The 20,388-nt window shown below is 33.5% G+C and overlaps 6 protein-coding genes across 6 annotated transcripts; 4 read left to right on the forward strand and 2 right to left on the reverse strand.

The window, feature by feature from the left end:
- Positions 1–257: 257 nt before the first annotated feature.
- RO3G_00875 (guanine nucleotide-binding protein subunit alpha) lies at positions 258–1,533 on the reverse strand (the record flags this gene model as incomplete). The annotated part of the gene is made up of 5 exons (XM_067655466.1): positions 258–445; positions 498–651; positions 706–964; positions 1,014–1,356; positions 1,416–1,533. 5 exons carry the CDS (start codon positions 1,531–1,533, stop codon positions 258–260), a joined length of 1,062 nt encoding a protein of 353 aa, XP_067511567.1.
- Positions 1,534–3,986: 2,453 nt separating this feature from the next.
- Positions 3,987–4,383, forward strand: RO3G_00876 (uncharacterized protein; the record flags this gene model as incomplete). Its single annotated transcript, XM_067655467.1, has 2 exons — positions 3,987–4,176; positions 4,322–4,383. 2 exons carry the CDS (start codon positions 3,987–3,989, stop codon positions 4,381–4,383), a joined length of 252 nt encoding a protein of 83 aa, XP_067511568.1.
- Positions 4,384–5,216: 833 nt separating this feature from the next.
- On the forward strand, positions 5,217–6,607 carry RO3G_00877 (uncharacterized protein; the record flags this gene model as incomplete). Its single annotated transcript, XM_067655468.1, has 4 exons — positions 5,217–5,366; positions 5,517–5,658; positions 5,834–6,414; positions 6,596–6,607. 4 exons carry the CDS (start codon positions 5,217–5,219, stop codon positions 6,605–6,607), a joined length of 885 nt encoding a protein of 294 aa, XP_067511569.1.
- A 621-nt stretch (positions 6,608–7,228) lies between these two features.
- Positions 7,229–7,855, forward strand: RO3G_00878 (uncharacterized protein; the record flags this gene model as incomplete). The annotated part of the gene is made up of 2 exons (XM_067655469.1): positions 7,229–7,727; positions 7,845–7,855. 2 exons carry the CDS (start codon positions 7,229–7,231, stop codon positions 7,853–7,855), a joined length of 510 nt encoding a protein of 169 aa, XP_067511570.1.
- Positions 7,856–9,527: 1,672 nt separating this feature from the next.
- Positions 9,528–10,918, reverse strand: RO3G_00879 (uncharacterized protein; the record flags this gene model as incomplete). Its single annotated transcript, XM_067655470.1, has 4 exons — positions 9,528–9,539; positions 9,721–10,301; positions 10,477–10,618; positions 10,769–10,918. The coding sequence occupies 4 exons, from the start codon at positions 10,916–10,918 to the stop codon at positions 9,528–9,530; spliced, it is 885 nt and encodes a 294-aa protein (XP_067511571.1).
- Positions 10,919–17,995: 7,077 nt separating this feature from the next.
- Positions 17,996–19,521, forward strand: RO3G_00880 (uncharacterized protein; the record flags this gene model as incomplete). Its single annotated transcript, XM_067655471.1, has 2 exons — positions 17,996–18,170; positions 18,227–19,521. The coding sequence occupies 2 exons, from the start codon at positions 17,996–17,998 to the stop codon at positions 19,519–19,521; spliced, it is 1,470 nt and encodes a 489-aa protein (XP_067511572.1).
- Between the last annotated feature and the right edge of the window lie 867 nt (positions 19,522–20,388).

Consider the following 20,388-nt stretch of genomic DNA (forward strand, 5'->3'; position numbering starts at 1 on the left):
TATAAAATAGATCTCTTTTTCTTCTTTTTTAACTCTTTGCTTCTTCTCACTTGCTTTGTCTTAATCCACCCCTTTTGTCTTTATGGCTAATGTAGGGTAATTCATTACAAGTGTTTTATACAACATGTTTATAACAAAACAAAAACATTTAAAGAAAACGAAGCATACACTCTAAAAAGAGACAGTTTTTAATGGGATTTTAATTTTATGTAAGTTAGAAGGATTAAAAAAAGTAGGAAAAGCAAGGTTACAAAATATTATAAGAGACCAACATCACGCAAGTTGTTTTGAATGATAATATCATTAACAGCAGCCATTACGAATTTAATTTGTTCTGTATCTGTAGCACATGTTAAATGAGTATATATTTGTTTAGTATCTGATTGGTTTAAAGACAAGAATCTATTAAGAACATAATCACTAGCCCCTTCATAAGTATTAGCGCCTATTAAATGATGAGTAACAGGTAAGTTGAAGAGTACTGTTATCTAGTTTACCAGTAAAGTCACTGAAGCTTTCATTTAAAGGATGCCTTTCTAATTTCTCTCTGAAAATATCAATCTTGTTCAAAAAGAGAATGATGGATGTCTTTACAAACCAACGAGAATTACAGATTGAATCAAACAATGTCAATGCTTCTTGCATACGATTCTTTTAAATGGGAGCTTAATGAATGTATACAGACGATAATCAGATAATACTTACAACAGTTTCATCCTCAATCAATACTTGATCGTATTCAGATATAGCGACCAAGAAAATGATGGCTGTAACATTTTCAAAACAGTGAATCCATTTCTTACGTTCTGATCTTTGTCCACCGACATCAAACATTCGATAGGTCAGGTCACCGATAACAAAGGTGGTTTCGGTGATACCCGTCGTTTTGACACGCGATCGAAGCACGTCCTGATCTGTTGGTATATAACTGGCTTCACCGATACGATCAATAGAGTCAAAATAACTAGGATTATAATTGGATGAGAGATGGATGATACAATGAGTTTGCTTACTATTTAGCAGAATCATTCAATTGGTATTCACGACTTCTTTCAAAGACACTCAGCAGATTAGGATCTTTCCACAATGATTTTATGGCCAAGGTTGCTTCTGGAGGAAGTGATTCGAGTTCGATCTGTGTTGGTAAATCAAGAATGACCGAAACATGACTATTATTCTGAGGAACGGCAAGCGAGATACCCATGTTCTCCATAGCTTCTAAAATCACACGCATGGATTGCACTGTGTTTGAAAAGATGATTTCTTTGAATGCTTCTCTTTCATCTCGAGAATAGCCACCATCGTGAATTAACTTCATTTGCTTTAAAATCGTTGATTTTCCTGATTCACCAGCACCTTTTTTTTTTTTGTACATCATTTTAATCATTTGCACCATTTTAATAAGAACTATTTACCCAATAATAACATTTTAACTTCATTTCTCATATTCAACTTATCAATCTTGATTTGATGATCAATCTCTTCATTACGGACTTTTCCATCATGAACTTCATTTGATTGACAACAACCCATTGCTATAAAGTAAAGAAAAGAGGAGTAGTAAGAAAAAAAAAAAAAAGAAAAAGTAAGAAAAAAAAAATGCTTTACAAAACAGTAAAGTCTCTCATCTTTTTTGGTTACTCCTTAAATTGAATAATTTGTCCATTTTAGCTTTTTCTCCTCTCTTTTGTAACTTGTTCCCCCCCTTTATTCTCCTTATCCTATTTTATCTCCCTTGTTCTCTCTTTCTGTGAATATCCCCTTTAAGCTTTTGTTGGTGAATAGCTGACATCGAATAGACTGCTTGTTGATTGATATACAAAAAAAGAAGGGATTTCATTATTTTATTTGACAGGTATTGAATCTAAACCTATTGAAAACAAAAGGGAGACAAAGAACCCTTAAAAGGAGAAAAGATAGACATCAGAAATAAAAGAAGTGAGTGAGAGAGAAAAAGAGAGAGAGAGAAAGAGTTTTGAAAGGGGATAAATGATGAGATTCAAGAATGAACCTAGTTTTCTGATACTTTCCCCCTTTTTTTTTCTATTCTTATTTATTATTAAAATTAAGTACAAGACACTTTGATTACAAAAACAATTGAATTTATAGTTGATCTCTTTCTCTCTTTCTTTCATCTCTTCTTCTTTGGGACATATTGTCTATAACATCGTCTTTATCTATTTGCCTTTCTCCTTTCTTCCCTTTTCTCCTGAATTTTTTTTTTGGGAAATAAGAGAGATTTTCACAAGGTAAGAAGGGAGTGATCAACCCGCTATAATTGGTTTAGGATTAATAAATATAAGAAAATGTATCAACATTTCTTGTATTCCAAGTTGATTTGACATCTTTTCTCCTTCATAAATTGAAGACTATGAAGAGAGTCATCTATTGTTGTATGACAATAAGAGAAAGAGAGAGAGAGAGAGAGAGAGAGAGAGAGAGAGAGGCTGAAAAAGAGATTGTTTAGTAAAAAGGAAGTACGCGTGATAAACTTGCGATAGTTTGTCAATTCCATTAGACAAAGAGAGAACAGCGTGTTCTTTCTCCCTTTTTTAATTCATTTCTTTGCTTCACAGCCACCTTTATGACATACATTTACTTATTGTTTTTTACGTTATTTTTATAAAAAGACTTCTTTCATATCCCTCATGATTGGAAAAGAAGGAGCGTTATTGTATTACGATCATATGCAACAAGAGTTGTACCAATCATCAAAGATCCAATAACAAATCTGATTCTAAAAAGGGAAAAAAAAAAAAACTATGTTTTGAAAGACAAAGTTATTTTAGTGCGCCTTTTTCTTTGGCAGTTTCTAAATCAACTTTTTTATTGTCAAGCAAGTAAATTAACTCGTGTTGTTTACCTTGGAATTTGACTATTTTGAGGCACATTTGATAAGCCTCACTTTGCCCTTAATTCCAATTTTACTTTTTGCTGACATTAATAACACATTGATGTTTATCATTTCATTCACCTCTGATCATTAAACAACCCATTTGACGCCTCATCTTTCTCATGCCTTGTACCTAAATTAAAAAGAGTGCCCTACGATAGCAACAGTTTATTGTTCGTTACAATAGTAAGGCATTTGGGGGTAGGGAGCGTGTGCTTGCAAAACATCATACGTTTATTGCTTAATCTAGGGATGTTGAGGCACACTGACAATTGGCATGATAGTCTGTCAGAATATAATTTATTAATTCAATCATCACTCTTTCCTTCAATTGTATGTGTTCTACCACTCCCACTGCCCCACATTGTTCTTATCCTGACAATCAAACCATGCTTTCAGAAAGATCCGCGCGTAGATCCATACAAGCTAAGGTACGATCAATAAACGAACAAATCCAATCATTGAAAAAAAAAAAAAAAAATTTAATGTAAGCTAAACTTTAAATAATTTAGAGTCCTGATGATATTCACATACACACAAATCAACATTCTATTCAATCTATTCCATTCAACATAAACATGTATGCAAATACTTGATATTCTAGACTTTAAAATTAATAAAGTATGCATCCGAGATGAAACAAAACTATTTCTTTTAAATACAATTCATTTTATACGTATTTAGTATAGTTTCATTGTATTTTTTTTTTTTCCTCCTTAATAAAATACAGTGAATTTGATCAAATAAAAAAAAAGAGAGAGAAATCATTTGAATGTTTTATACAATCATTTTCTCACATAAAGCAAAAAGAAAGTACAGTTTCTTGTATTCCCATCACATATTAACCATTTATGGAATGATGGATTCTTTCATAAAAAAAATGCTGGTTTTGTGTTACTTGTACTTTGGAAAAAAAAAGCTTTTTTTTCACCAATCATAAATTAGCATATTTCCATTTTAGATTTAGGTATGATATCATACTGCCACTGTTAATCAGAAAAATAAAAAAAAATTCTGCAAAACACTGGTTATTTGGAATATAAAAAAAAAAAAAAAAAGTAAATCAATACCTTTCTTCTACTTTTTCAAATCAATGACTTCAATACAACCAAAAGTATCTGTTGATCTTCATTCATCGAATAATAATATTGTTTCTGCTACAATGACAAGAGATGATATACTAACTTTGGCTCAAAACGAATACGCTAGACAATTGTGCAAATATACAAAAGCTCAACTTGACAATACAAAACTTTATAAATCCAAACAACCTTCTTCCTCACGTTAATCTAATTTCGTAAAATCATTTAATTTGTAAATTTTATTTTTGTAAATACTCATTACACACATCAATTCATTCAATAAAAGCACAATTATTCAAAAACAAACTTGTATAAAAGATGATGTAAAGACAGCATTTATAAATAGTCTTGAATAATATAAGCAGATTCCCTATTGAATCTTCTATTAACCCTATTTTGCTCTACTAAAGTCAAGATAGAAATGAACATTTACAATTATTAACAATCCCGATGATAACGGATTAGGCACTTATTGGGTTAATTATGCATGATATTAACATTCATGAGTCTAACAGCATCTTTATTTACTTTAAAATATTTAATAACAAACTATTGTCTTGTGCTACTAATTGATCACTCCTCTTATACTTTAAATGACTTGAAAGAACTGAATATAATTGAATATCCCCTTTTTTTTTTAAAAAAAAAAAAAAAAAAAAAAAGAGAGAATTTACAAACAATAAAATTGTATAGTATTTCCCATAAAGTATCGTTGTTGTTTTCAAAAGTATTGATTGTAACACCTAAAGATTAGTGTTGTGTGCTTAAAGACCAGATGTCGCACCATCCAAAAACAGTTTGTTTCAGAAAATATGTGTTGCGTGCGGAGTAATTGAATGCTGACCCAAAGAAATCTTGGTGCTGCCAAATACCTGTGCTTGTGAACGTGAGTCCTTTTGAGTGTCATCCAAAGTCTTCTTTCATCATTCTCATACGTCAAGCTGAATTTCTTTATAATTCATTTTCGTCATCAGAAAGAGAGGATGAAGTTCGACTTCTTTTTTGATATCCCTCTCAAGTACAGTGCTCACGGCTTCAAATTGCGTCCAAAAAAAATTCATTGCGCATCTTTAATTTTCAAACATCGCATATTTATTTGGTCAAATTGCGCACTTGTGATTTCTCAAACTGCGCTAATAAAAAAGTCAAACTGCATATTTTACAACTCAAATTGCACTACTTTTATTCGTACCTTTTTCATAAGCTATTATCTCTTTAAAAGCAAATATCAGATCGATAACATGTACTCAATAAAAGGAAAAATTATTTTTGAAGATGGTCAAGGAAATGTTTTTGATGAGAGCGGGAATGAAGCAATGGACTGGGATGAGGAAGTTGATCCTCATAATTTGGAGAACCTAACCAACCTAACACGCTATTTGAATAAGCAAGTACAGCCGGAAATGGTCTTAGACAGTCCGGATTTTGTTGAAAAAATGAAAACAATAGAGAAGAACCTTGAAGAGAAAAAAACGAAAAGCAATAATAAAAAAAATCTATATTCTGATGACCAAAAAACGTTATTTGTATATCTTCACAAGATAAAATTGTTAAACGCAGCTGAATCGGCTCGGAGAGCGGGAGTGAAAGTACGTACAGGGCAAGCGTGGTCTGCAAGAATGAAGGAAGATCCTAACTGGAATATATACGAAAAGCAAACGAATCAGAACAAAATTGGTACAGGTCAGCTACAGGAGAAGCATAAAGCTTTTCTTCTTGATTATTTTGATGAGTATCCTTCAGCTCGAGTTAAAGATGCAATTGATGGCCTTACAGAAAACTTCGAAAACTTCTCCTTGAAAGAGACTGTTGTGGGAAAGTACATTAGAGAGGATTGTAATTTAACAATAAAAAAAAGTTACCCGCCATCCACATGCAAGAAACACTGACAATACTCGCAAAGAAAGACACGACTGGGTGAAAACTTGGTCGAAAACAGATATGGATTTCAATAGTAATTGTGTCCTTATTGACGAAAGCGCTTTCGACATTAATATGAGGCCACCAACAGCTAGATCTGCTCGAGGTACACCAGTCATAATTACTACGCCAACAACAAGGGCTATAAGCCATACGATTCTTGGTGCAATATGTCCTATGGGGGTCGTCAACATGGAGATCAGAGTTCCTTTAAAATCAAAAAGAATAAAAGTTGCAGGAAGCCGCAAAAGAAAAAGTCCAGCAGCGAAAAAACCAGCAACAGGTGGCACCAATTCAGGTCATTACGATAGATTTATGAACTTAACGTTGGATGAGATGGACAAGTATCCGGAAATGAAAGGATTTTATTTGGTTATGGACAACTCGCCTATTCATGACAAAAAGAGTGGAGAGATTGACAAGATGATTGAAGATAGAGGCTATAAGTGTGTTTATCTCCCGAAGTACTCACCAGAACTTAACCCTATTGAACAGTTTTGGGCAAGCGTCAAACACAAAGTAAGAAGAAGCCAATTTGGTAATACAGAGGACCTCAAGACAAGAATAAGCGAGGCTTGCGATACTGTTCCTGCACAGCATATGAAAAACTTTATTCAACACTCTGTTAACGTGTTTGAGAAATGCTTAAATGATATACCGATTTAAAAGATAAATCTTTTATATAATTCATAATATGTAGTATATGAAATAAACTGATGCATTTTTCTTCCTGACAACCCACCAACAATATGATGTAAAATTAATAAACCTTTTTCAATTTCTCTATATGGGCCTAGATATTCAATTGATCCGTATATAACATTTAAAAAATAAAATACTGGTATATAACCTAATTGTTCCAACAATACATCTTTAATAAATCTTATAAATTTTACATCTTTTAATTCTGATCTATGATCCAGTTCGTATTTAGAAATAGGCATTCATTTGCTATCAATTTATTTACTTCTTTATTTAAAATATCTTTGTATAAACTTTCCTCTTCACTTTCTGTCATTATTTTTATTATATATTGATATTCAATTTTTTAAAAAACATCAGCTTTTTTATGACAATATATGATTCGCTACGCTACGATACGCGAATAAATAAAAGAGTTTTATTGGCCAATTCGATTTTAAATACAGCAATTTTTTTTTATAACGAATAAATAAAAGAGTTTTATTGGTCTTTTTAAGTATAAATCGGGATTTTTTTCAATAAAGGGTATTTATGGATACTGCAACCTTTTTTAACGCTTGTATGAATGTTTCTGTTAGAAATGAGCGGTAAGTTAGATTTACATTGGAATTGTGAATATTTTCTCTATAACATGCAAGAAGAAATTTTAGACGAAAATGACAAAGAGTTTTATAATTTTGTTGTCCCAACTGAATATCATCCTGGAATTGATTTAATCAGCAAGATCATTTTAACTGATGTACGAGTCCTTAACGTCATAACCACAACTATTGCTAAAGCATCAAAACGTTCATATGTTATTGAACCTCTAGAGATCCCACATAAACAGTTTGGTGCTGTCCTATACATTCCCCATAGTCTTCAAAATAGTTTACCTTTGATAGTCATCAATACTATTACGACCTTTGAAGAAACGAAGTTTAATCAAATTATTCAACAAAGCACCAATATTTTTGAACGGTATAACACCCTTCCTATTTGTGTGATCATCGTTGCTCAGCAACTTGATGAAAAAATTATTGAACAAAGTTCCCAGCACCAAGAGCTCCCATTCCTTCGAGAAATACCATGTGCATTTTGGGCAAAGCAGTGTATATTAGTGTCATCAAAGGATAGTAGGCTCAACAAGGGTAAATTAAAACACCATCCATTATTGGATATTATAATTGCTATCACAAGCAATGAAAAAGTCATGTTATGTAATGATGAACTATAATAAAATTGTTTATTTAAATTTTCTATTATAGTGACTTCGTAGACTCTCACTAGTATTGAATTGCTTAATTGACTTAATATTTTCAAGATGTCCTGTTTTGAAGCATTCTTTCCAATTGATTCTCGTTGTTTTTTTGAAACGTTGGACGAAATCATATAATTCTGCATTATCCACTTCATTCTCAAGTTCTACAGTGCTTAGTTGTCTTCTTTTGTTGAGATAAACCAAAGGAGGAGTCTCTTCAATTGGCGTTGTTTCGATTGCTTCACAGTATTTTCTTTTCTGTCGTTGCAAGAATTCCAAAGTAGCTTCCACATAGCTTAATGACTTTTTTTTTGACGCTTCATCTCCTTTTTCCAGGCATTGTTTTATCTTGTGCAATTGAATTTCACTAATACTACAAATTTTATCTATAGCCTCCAATTTTTCAGCTTCTTCCCCAATTAACTGGTCAAGATTATCATGCGCAATTGAGTATAGTAATTTTACTAAAGAATCATTCCTTCCATATTCTAAAGTACTAATCGACAAAGATTGAGAGCAGAGGAAATAACCGATTGCTCGCAAAGGGTGCAATGTGTTTTCTTCTTGATTCATTTGTAAAGTTGAAGATGTCAGCAGTAAACAGCGTTCGGCCCATCCAAGACTCGGTATTTGTCTAGCAAAGGGAAATTCACTATCGACAGCCTTGCTCTGTAAAGATAATGTTACATTTGCGATTCCAAATACCACAATAATAGGAAGCTTGTTGTAACGGTTGTATATGAGTGTGCAATAGTGGATGGCTCGCGTCAAGAATTTGTCGTCTACTTGATTTTGTATCTCTATCAGTATGGGAAGAAATGAACTCAAGGGATCGCGAGGAGCATAGAGAACGTCGCATTTTTTCCCTGTTATAAATTCTGTAGACGCTGGAAAATAACTATCTTCCGCCGCTTCTGGTACGAGAACATTTGATAACACATTTATCACTTGTTTGTCAGTTAATATCAGTTTGCTTATTACATCAGTTCCTGGCCTGTGATGGTAAGGTAGGAGGCGATCATTGTCATCTAAACAATTTTGTGTAAGAGAATATTCATTTTTATAACATATTTACTTACCTTTTTCACTGTTGAAATAATCGGGCATTATTATTTTTGAAAAACGAAGAAAAAGCGTAGCGTATCGTATCGTAGCGTATCGTAGCGTAGCGTAGCGTATCGTAGCGTATCGTATCGTATCGTAGCGTATCGTATCGTATCGTAGCGTAGCGTAGCGTAACCAAAAAAAAAATTGCTGTATTTAAAATCGAATTGGCCAATAAAACTCTTTTATTTATTCGCGTATCGTAGCGTAGCGAATCATATATTGTCATAAAAAAGCTGATGTTTTTTAAAAAATTGAATATCAATATATAATAAAAATAATGACAGAAAGTGAAGAGGAAAGTTTATACAAAGATATTTTAAATAAAGAAGTAAATAAATTGATAGCAAATGAATGCCTATTTCTAAATACGAACTGGATCATAGATCAGAATTAAAAGATGTAAAATTTATAAGATTTATTAAAGATGTATTGTTGGAACAATTAGGTTATATACCAGTATTTTATTTTTTAAATGTTATATACGGATCAATTGAATATCTAGGCCCATATAGAGAAATTGAAAAAGGTTTATTAATTTTACATCATATTGTTGGTGGGTTGTCAGGAAGAAAAATGCATCAGTTTATTTCATATACTACATATTATGAATTATATAAAAGATTTATCTTTTAAATCGGTATATCATTTAAGCATTTCTCAAACACGTTAACAGAGTGTTGAATAAAGTTTTTCATATGCTGTGCAGGAACAGTATCGCAAGCCTCGCTTATTCTTGTCTTGAGGTCCTCTGTATTACCAAATTGGCTTCTTCTTACTTTGTGTTTGACGCTTGCCCAAAACTGTTCAATAGGGTTAAGTTCTGGTGAGTACTTCGGGAGATAAACACACTTATAGCCTCTATCTTCAATCATCTTGTCAATCTCTCCACTCTTTTTGTCATGAATAGGCGAGTTGTCCATAACCAAATAAAATCCTTTCATTTCCGGATACTTGTCCATCTCATCCAACGTTAAGTTCATAAATCTATCGTAATGACCTGAATTGGTGCCACCTGTTGCTGGTTTTTTCGCTGCTGGACTTTTTCTTTTGCGGCTTCCTGCAACTTTTATTCTTTTTGATTTTAAAGGAACTCTGATCTCCATGTTGACGACCCCCATAGGACATATTGCACCAAGAATCGTATGGCTTATAGCCCTTGTTGTTGGCGTAGTAATTATGACTGGTGTACCTCGAGCAGATCTAGCTGTTGGTGGCCTCATATTAATGTCGAAAGCGCTTTCGTCAATAAGGACACAATTACTATTGAAATCCATATCTGTTTTCGACCAAGTTTTCACCCAGTCGTGTCTTTCTTTGCGAGTATTGTCAGTGTTTCTTGCATGTGGATGGCGGGTAACTTTTTTTTATTGTTAAATTACAATCCTCTCTAATGTACTTTCCCACAACAGTCTCTTTCAAGGAGAAGTTTTCGAAGTTTTCTGTAAGGCCATCAATTGCATCTTTAACTCGAGCTGAAGGATACTCATCAAAATAATCAAGAAGAAAAGCTTTATGCTTCTCCTGTAGCTGACCTGTACCAATTTTGTTCTGATTCGTTTGCTTTTCGTATATATTCCAGTTAGGATCTTCCTTCATTCTTGCAGACCACGCTTGCCCTGTACGTACTTTCACTCCCGCTCTCCGAGCCGATTCAGCTGCGTTTAACAATTTTATCTTGTGAAGATATACAAATAACGTTTTTTGGTCATCAGAATATAGATTTTTTTTATTATTGCTTTTCGTTTTTTTCTCTTCAAGGTTCTTCTCTATTGTTTTCATTTTTTCAACAAAATCCGGACTGTCTAAGACCATTTCCGGCTGTACTTGCTTATTCAAATAGCGTGTTAGGTTGGTTAGGTTCTCCAAATTATGAGGATCAACTTCCTCATCCCAGTCCATTGCTTCATTCCCGCTCTCATCAAAAACATTTCCTTGACCATCTTCAAAAATAATTTTTCCTTTTATTGAGTACATGTTATCGATCTGATATTTGCTTTTAAAGAGATAATAGCTTATGAAAAAGGTACGAATAAAAGTAGTGCAATTTGAGTTGTAAAATATGCAGTTTGACTTTTTTATTAGCGCAGTTTGAGAAATCACAAGTGCGCAATTTGACCAAATAAATATGCGATGTTTGAAAATTAAAGATGCGCAATGAATTTTTTTTGGACGCAATTTGAAGCCGTGAGCACTGTACTTACAGAATCAGAAGATTATAGAAACAATGCACGAGTTTTAAATAAGGTTAATTCAGTTACTAAAATAATCAGTGGGTCTAAAGGTATTACCTGATAACATTTGTTTCACTAGTATACCATCAAAGTCTCGCAAGGAAATGATACTTGATCATTGTCATCTTATTTAGTATGCACTGCATAAAATGAATGCAACACTTACTTCAGAATCAGATAGTCTTTATTTTTTAACCGACATGGTCAGTGTCTCGTCATGGCTTCTTTTGGTATAGAACAGTGATAGTTATTTAGTAATACGCTGGACTGCGCTCTATTTACTTGGTTTGTTATTCATAGTCTAAACTTGCCAGCAGTATGATGACGGAAGCGTTATCCTTAAAAGCCTCCATTAAGAATTCTACTATCGGTAACCTGCTGCTTGATCTGAGAAATATGATCAGTTTCTTGGTCATCAAGAGCTAATTCTCCAGAGTCAAGAACGTGCTCGATCTCCCTACTGCTGGTATCCGTCATCTTGAGAATCGACATCAAAGTGAAAGAGAGTGACCAGAACCTCTAGGATAGACACTAGTACCGAGTCCTCTTTGGTTATTACCAAAATCGTCAGGTAGACTTTTGTGTCATTGTCTGATTCATTTCAAATGCAGCAGTTACGTTTCATAACAGCCAAAATTTTTAAAAAAAAAAAAAAAAAAAAAAAAAAAAAAAAAAAAAAAAAAAAAAACTCCCATTGAAATGGTAGTGGTGTAAAACGAATCTTGGTGTGTTTCGTCTTGGTTTGGTCTATCCTGTAGAACAGTCAGAATCCTCCTAGTCTTTTATTTTATGTTTCAAAAAAAAAAGGCTTATTCTTACTTTTTGTACAATCAGAGGCAAGATATTCACCAATACGACAAACCCCAATAAAGACAGGTGAATGTCCTTTTGAGCAATCAGAAGCAGCATGACCATTAGCATGACATCAACGACAATATGCGGGGATATCACTCAACACCTGTAGTATTGTAGGTGTAATTTGTAATCGATTAAAAGTGAAATAGAATACAAAGAAAAACTTGATGATTGGTGGGTCCCTTGAACTTTTTTATTGAGCAAAGATAGAAAGGAGAGAGAGAGAGAACCTATTGAATACAACCTACGGTTTGTTTTATAAAGTTAAAAACTGTAAAACCAGAGTGAACTAATTCAGTGGCTAAAGTTGTTTGGGTATAGCAGTGATGCTATGACACATAATGTTATATAGACATAGCTGTAAGCTATACAATATGAATCTATTTAGTAATCTCACATGATATTTAAGTATTTAATAAGAAAAGTACGTCAACACCTCCTAGAAACCTTCATCTTCCGATTGATATCACAGAGAAGGATAAGAAAGGTAAAAGAGCCTGTCATCCTCTTTAGGAGCATTCAAAATGGCCTAGCCTATACCTATAAAGGTACCAGTGATGATTCTCGTAGTATTCCTTGGTCAAGAACGGAGTCATAGGGTTCCAAACTCATTTTCAACTGTTCCTTAATAATGTCCTCTTTAAGAAAGAGGGAATTGAACAGTCAAAGTTGAACTAAAGAAGCAGTATGATTTAAAGCTCCACAAGTTAAAAGCCTACTTTTAGTATTCTCAAAAGTAGCACCGTCTTTGAGAATGTGATCGATGGCTGTATCTGGTAGATCAAGATTGATTTCAGCAATCTTTTGATTGCCTTCTTTGGCTTCAAAACTAAGGATATGAGCTGCACGGACGATTCAGATCTATCGGTCATATCCAGAAGGACACTGTCCAGAGAATGTTGAGTCCTCCACAACTTCAAATGAATGGCTTTATTTCCTGACATGAACGTGATATTCTAAATTGCATGCATGAGTAATGCTCGCTTACTGAACACAACTTGAAACCAAAGCATATTACTTGGCTTAGTAGGAAGCTCTGCTGTCTGTGGTTTCTATCTGACTGTGTCGATCGACTGACTAGATATTTTTGTCAAAAAGATTCATGTTTCTGAATACATGTAACAATGACACTATTAGTTCATTTAGATCATCTGTGATTTAAAACACCGTTTACAGTGGCTGTAATTAGCTATGAGCACCAGAAAGCTCCAAAGGACTTACACAGTCGATATATACTTTTAGTACTTGAATCAAAATGAGATTTGATAAATGATTATATCACTTTTTTCTTTCTTGCTGATAAATGAGATCCTTTTTCTTAGCGATTTCATTCTTTAGAAAAAAAAAACATGATCACTCGAGATGATTTGTAAAGACGAGGTATAAAAAATGATCAAAGTTAGCTAACCAGAAAAGGGAAGAACGCCATGATGTGCAATAGGATTTTACGTGTGTGCTTGTGTGTGCAATGTATAAAAATTATACATCATTTTGATTATTATAACTTGTGAATTCCTTGTATAAAATAAGTTCACCTTAAAAAAAAAAAAGAGAGGAAGGGAGGAGGAGGAAGACAAATGTGAATATTATTTGTCAACATTATTCAACTATAAAAATACCATCGAGTATTCTCTAATTCTCTGTATATATTCATAAGCTTCTCTCAACATGTATACATCTACATTTAAAAGAGAAAGCCATGAGCTCTCACCTACGCTTTAACACAACAAATTTAGTGATTTGGATCCTTTTATAGCGTGAGGATAGTGAATCATACTTCATTTTGCAAACATACGTTATACAACAGATCCATGCGATGATGATTAAGAATTAATACTTGAAAAGGGAAAACGAGCATATGTTGACAAGTTTATAATAAACGTGATTTTCTTTTCCCCGTTTTCTCTCCCGTTCTCTTTCCGTTCACTTGATTATTCCCCGTCAGTGTTCCTGATTTATTCCATTTATAGTCAAATACTTAAATAATTAATACAGTACAAAGAAAAAGGAGAAAATAAACTTTATAGACGCCTATAAGTGAAGGGATATTCTAGAATATACTATGAATAGAAAACAAGTCAAAACACAGAGTTGACCTTTTTTTATATACAAATTGATACAAATAGTATATACAGATTCATCACTTTCTTCAAAAGCTATGAATAGTTATTATCGTTCTTTTTTTTTACTATAATAATGAAAAAGCACAAGTTTTCATATGAAAAAGAGATGTTATTTGTCAGCTTTTATGTGGCACATGAATGTAAATTTGTAGTAGCATGTCTGCTATTCATTCAACAAAGAAATAATCAAAACCTTATTTACAGTAACTTGAAATGAGATAAAATGAAGTATCAAAGAGACAGTACTTGCTATTGATGGCTTATTTGGTTTGTTATTAAGTACAAGAAACTCGAAATAACGCATGTAATCTGCGATAGTTCTTTTTTTGTACAAAAAGCCTGTTCATATAAAGAGGCATTGCCAAATTGTTCTTCTTGTATGTCTTCAGTTATTCTCAATCTAATCGTGTGTTATCTTTTATATGCTTCTTTGCTTTTGTGAAAGCTATTATATGGATAGAATAAGAATTGAACATAATGAAATATATTCCCTACAATAATAACACACATTATCATCAAAGTTTTTGAAATATAAAATAATGCATAGACAAGGTAAACAAGTTCATATCAACCTGTTTTATAACCACCCAAGGTTAACAAATTATCGCAGCGCATACAGATCATCTACAATTTTATGAGCCAGTACATTATGAATAAGAAAGTACTGCGCCTTATCCAAGAATTTGCATAATCTAAAAGGTTGTATGGATTCAGAAAATAGTGCGTCAAAGGGGAGGGTGGGATATAAACCACAAGGATAACAAGAAACAGAGCATTTAGGGCGCTAGATTGTGGATGGTGACAGGGTCTCAAGCTATTCAACGGATATAAAGCAAAGACATTTATGAGATGAAGCTCTACAACAAAAATTTAGAAATTCATGTACAAGGATTGCTAGTTATAAGCCCCATTTTACTTATTCAGCTACTCTAGCATAATGCTCAGATGAGGAAAGCCTTCAAGAGCAAAATGCTCCAATACTTTTCAAGATCTCATCTCCACGTCTGTCGAAATAGGTCTGAATTAAAAATGACGGAAGCATTAGAATATAAAAATAAAGAGGATGACAGAGAACTGTATTGATGCAAGTATATTTATTCTTTTTTTTTTTTTCGTCTACTGATTTTCCTATTTCAATGTTTATTAATGTAAAAAGTTGAAGCTTCTAGAATACAGCATCTAGCATGTCTGTTCAACTAGTGAGCTGGAATTAAGGAACGACACTTTCAGTCCTATATTCTGTGACATTCGGAAAAATATGATGATTTGTCGGGTTAACAAGATTATGAAATAGAGATTGCCAATCAGACTGCATAGGGTTACCTTGAAAATAGAACTTCGCGCATGATCAAACTAAATTGGTTGAATTCACTTGCAACAAATTTGTCTTGTTTAACCTTTCTGACATGTTTGAGCAAGGAAGCAGTAAACAGTGTCTCTTTTTTTTTGGGTGTTGCTTTTGGCTTTCATAAACCTATGATAAGCACATTTTATTATGTCATTACTTCATTGACTTCCATATAACATTTTATTGAACACAATAGGGTCATGCTGGTGTAGACATTGCGCATAAAGTTGAATATTAAAAATTCTTTTGTTCACCGCCTAAGGAACTTGCAAGTATAGCTGGTGGTATGTAATTGTCTTTGATAAAATGGTAAAGGAGCAATATTTTTGAAAGAAGGAGAACATTGCTTTCTTTTGCTACTACTTCATTAATTAATAATCTCACTAAAGTATGCCATGCTCGTTTAAAAAAAAATGCTACTTTTCATTTTTATCCATTGTTCTTTTATTGTCTTTATACAATGAATCACTCATATAAATAAAACCAATGTAGTTTCAGCTTTAAATTAATCGTGTAGAAAATTACTTTACTTTAGCACAAGTATACATGAACAAATAGGATAAATTAGGGAGTATCGAGTTACGGCCTGGCCCAGTAGTTGAATGTAAAGTAATAAGTGTCGATTTCAAAAGGGTCATGCATGTCTGTGGATAAGATGACAAGATCTCCTGATTGGCCCAGAATGGCTTAGTCTATAGGCAGAAAGACAAATTGATGTAGAACAAGAGTACTGGATTACTAAACTTGGTAGGGATATTTTCTTTCTGGATCAATAGTTATTTCAAAGGTGAAGAAAAGTATTTGATAAAAGTGGTGTGGAAAATACTTTTTATCCTGTGTCTAAGGAAAAGCAGAGAACCAAAATCAAAATAACTAAAAAAAAACAACAGCTTGTGATAATGTTCTTGAAAAGTACACAGAAAGAAATTCTTTGGTCGTATTTGACAATTGTAAATCTTTTAACATTAAAGTCATAAATCATTGCAGCTGCAAACTTTTATTTATACTACTTTACATGCTTGAATAGAGTATACCTGTCTGTCCTTTTTATCTTTCAAGTAAAAACTGGAAGAATTACTGTAATAAAAAAATTTCCCTTATTTTGGAATATTAAAGGACATCATGTCTTTTCAGGGCGTGAGATAATTGCGGTAAAAAAATGAAAAATGGTATCGTTCTCTCTTCCTTTTTTTTTTTTACCAAAAAAGGCTCAATGCTTGGCGTGACACTCCTCCAAAAGTGGTGAAACTCTCATTCTTCATGGTACAACGAAACCGTGTATATTTGGGTGAGAGGAAATGCGGGGTTATCATAATTGATCATGCAACAAATAAGAGACTAGTACAGTTATTGTTAATTTTTGGAGGTGTCAAAACGTTAAGATGCCGATATCATTGGGAATTAACAAAAGCCAATAGAATGGCTCTGTAAGGTCTTTGATGATAAACAAATCAGTTGAGGCTGAATATTCTTTTTCTGTACAAAAGACATCCCGAGGAAAATATTCATCTTTCTCCCAGCCTTCCCTTTTTTCTATTAAAGTATAGAATATATTACAGGGTCTTGTCTAAATGAATAGGCAATATGTTTGTCATGCTTTATTATAAATAATCAGAAAATGAATGCGATTGAATTCAAATCGAGTCTTTTTTTTTAATAAAGCGCAGTTATTGAATGATCATGAATAAAAATAGCAGTGAGAAACCAATCAACACACCAAGGACCCTGGTTACCATAACAGGAGGGGACCCCATTTTTTTAAATACCGTTTCCTCCCGATCCTTCTGAATTCCATTTTTATAGTAACACAAGAGGGATACAAGAAAAAAGCGGGCGAAAGGGAAGAATGTGCACTTGAAGGATGTAATCGATCCGAGTTCAAGGGAATTTAACCGTGTTTTCCTTTTTAAATTTCCATTTTTTTTCTTTGTCATAAATAAAATAAATATAAAACGGTATAAAGCTGTAAAAAAAAAACCTTGTACAACAGTGGATTTATTGGTTTTTGTCTGGATTTGGTAAAAAATGTTTGAAAATGCTAAAAAAGACACTAAACCTAATCATTTTTCACTGCTTGTTTCGTAAGCAGTGTAGATCAAGTTGCAATTCCACAGTGATTAAAATAAAAGAAAGTTCGTTTTCATGTAATTAGTCTGCTTTAATTAATTGTTCCATTTTACATTGTAAACTTTTCATGTCCTTTCAACAAGAAACCAGGGAAGGAATAAACGCGGGGAAATTATTTTAAATTGTGGGGAGAACGTTGATTGGTTGTGGTAAAATGCGGGGTGTTACAATAAGTCTCTGTGTGGTGCCTGATGAGAAAGTAGATCCAGTTGTTGACTGTGTTACAATGTAAATTGATATAAAAAGAACGAGGCAATTCAACATTGTGTTCTTCTTTACTACTTTTTTTTTTATTTTGTTTTTATTTTAGCTCAACTTAATGGCAAACTCTAAACTTCAACTTTACATTGTCTGCTTATTTGCAGCAATGGGTGGTCTTTGCTTTGGTTATGATACTGGTGTTATCTCTGGTGTCTTGGTATTGCCAGACTTCATTCAAGTCATGACAGGTGATCCTACTCAAACATCACTTCGATCTATTCAAACTTCCGTTATTACTGGTTTATTATTAGCTGGTTGTTTTGTTGGTTCTCTCTTTGCTGGTAAATTATTATATACAACATAACCTGCAAACTTTTTTGCTAATCCAATTCATCAGCTCCCGCTTGTGAAAGACTTTCTCGTAAGATTACCATCGTCTGTGGTGCTGCTCTTTTCATTCTTGGTGCTGGTATTCAAACAGGTGCTCGCAGCTACGAAATGATGGTCGGTGGTCGTTTTGTTGCCGGTCTCGGTGTTGGTTCTCTTTCCATGGCCGTCCCTCTTTACTTGTCCGAATTAGCTCCCAAAGAAATTCGTGGTCGTTTGATTGCCCTTCAACAATTGATGATTACCATTGGTATCATGATTGCCTTCTGGGCCGGTGCGGGAACTGAAATTCACAGTGCTTCCTGGAGAATCCCTATCGCAATCCAAATCATCCCTGCTGGTGTCCTTGGTATCGGTGCTGTCTTTCTCCCTTACTCTCCTCGTTGGTTGATCAGCCGTGGTCGCAATGATGAAGCCTTGACTGTCCTTGCTAAACTTCATGCTGATAATGACAAGACCGCTCCTCACATTGTTACCGAATATGAACAAATTATTGCTGAAGTTGAACATGAACGTGCTGTCTCTGTTGATAGCTACCTTGAACTCTTTAAGGGAAACATTCTTCGTCGTATGATCCTTGGTATCCTCATCCAAATCTTCCAACAATTCACTGGTATTAACTCCATCATGTACTATGCTCCCAAGATTTTTGTTCAAGCTGGTATCAATGGTAACAGTGCTTCCTTGATTGCCTCTGGTGTCAACGGTGTCTTGAACGTCTTTGCCACTATCCCTGCTATTCTTTTCCTTGATCGTTTAGGCCGTCGTTTTGTCTTGATGTCTGGTGCCTGTGTGATGGGTGTTGCTATGCTTCTCTGTGGTATCGTCATGGCTGCTACTGGTCGTGTGTATGATACAGCTGATGGTGAAAAGGCCATTGACATGTCCGGTAACGTTCATGCTTCTTACTTTTGTATTGTCATGATCTACATCTTTGTTGCTGGTTTTGCTTACTCTTGGGGACCTGTCGGTTGGGTCTATCCTGCTGAAATTTATCCTTTAGCTATTCGTGCCAAGGGTACCTCTATCACTACTGCTGCTAACTGGTTAATGAACTTTGTTATTTCCCTCTTCGTCCCTGTCATGTTGACTACTATTACTTGGGGTACTTACATCTTCTTTGGCTGTTGCTGTGTTTGTATGTCTGTCTGTGTCTTCCTCTTCTTCCCTGAAACCAAGGGCCGTTCTCTTGAAGAAATGGATGTTGTCTTCAGCGGTAAAATTTTGGCCTTCAAGGATCGTCATTTGAACACAATTGAAACTAAAGAAGCCGGTTCTTTCTCTGATATGAAGGAAAAAGTATAAAAAAGAAAAAAAAATGTAAATAAGAAACTGGTTTTCTTTTCCACTCCTTCTCTTTGATATCCTTAATATTTTTTCTGTAAATTATCACATTCATTATTTTTAATATTTTCATAATAAAAAGTAAATCATGTTTTACTATAAAAAAAAGCCCTTTTTTTAATTGTTTAAGTTGTAGCAAATAGTTTGCTGTTATTGAACATGTGTTTGAATAATAGAATGGTTTAATTTGAAGGAATTCCATCATTCAATCAAAATATGAAATTGTTGAAGGTTATGTTATAAAAGTACCTAATGGGAAATATAAGGACAAGTAGTACTCCCATAAATAGACTTTAACAACAAGAATATTTGTATTTTGTGTACAACTTTTGTTTACAAAAAAAAAAAAAAAAAAAAAAAAAAAAAAACCAGTCAATAAAAAAGTTGTAATTCGAATTATAGTTTTTCAAGGAGATATCATCTAGGGCCAAACGTATTTTATTTGATAGAAGAATAAAAGAAATTTAAAATGGAACAGTGGATTATGCTTTATTTTTCTACCATCATTCTTTAGTAAAAAGGATGAGAAATGGCTCATATTTATTTTTAATAATTCAAATGTCAAGAGATTGCTTTGTATTATTTTAAATACATTATGACGTCAAATGATTTTTGATTTTCATGTTTAGCGTGCTATTAATTTAACATAAATCACCTCATTTTTTTTTCTACCATCCTCCTTTGTGAACTTAGAGCCAAAAATAAACAAGTATTTTGGGGTTATTTCTTTTTGCCTTTTTTTTTTTTTCGGCGGAGGTTGATTCATACAACAAAAGTAACAACGTTGGTGGTAAGTTTGTGACCAAATTTTACTTGGATTATGCGCTC

This window comes from Rhizopus delemar, genomic scaffold (assembly GCF_000149305.1).
Source record: "Rhizopus delemar RA 99-880 supercont3.1 genomic scaffold, whole genome shotgun sequence".
Classification (NCBI taxonomy): domain Eukaryota; kingdom Fungi; phylum Mucoromycota; class Mucoromycetes; order Mucorales; family Rhizopodaceae; genus Rhizopus; species Rhizopus delemar.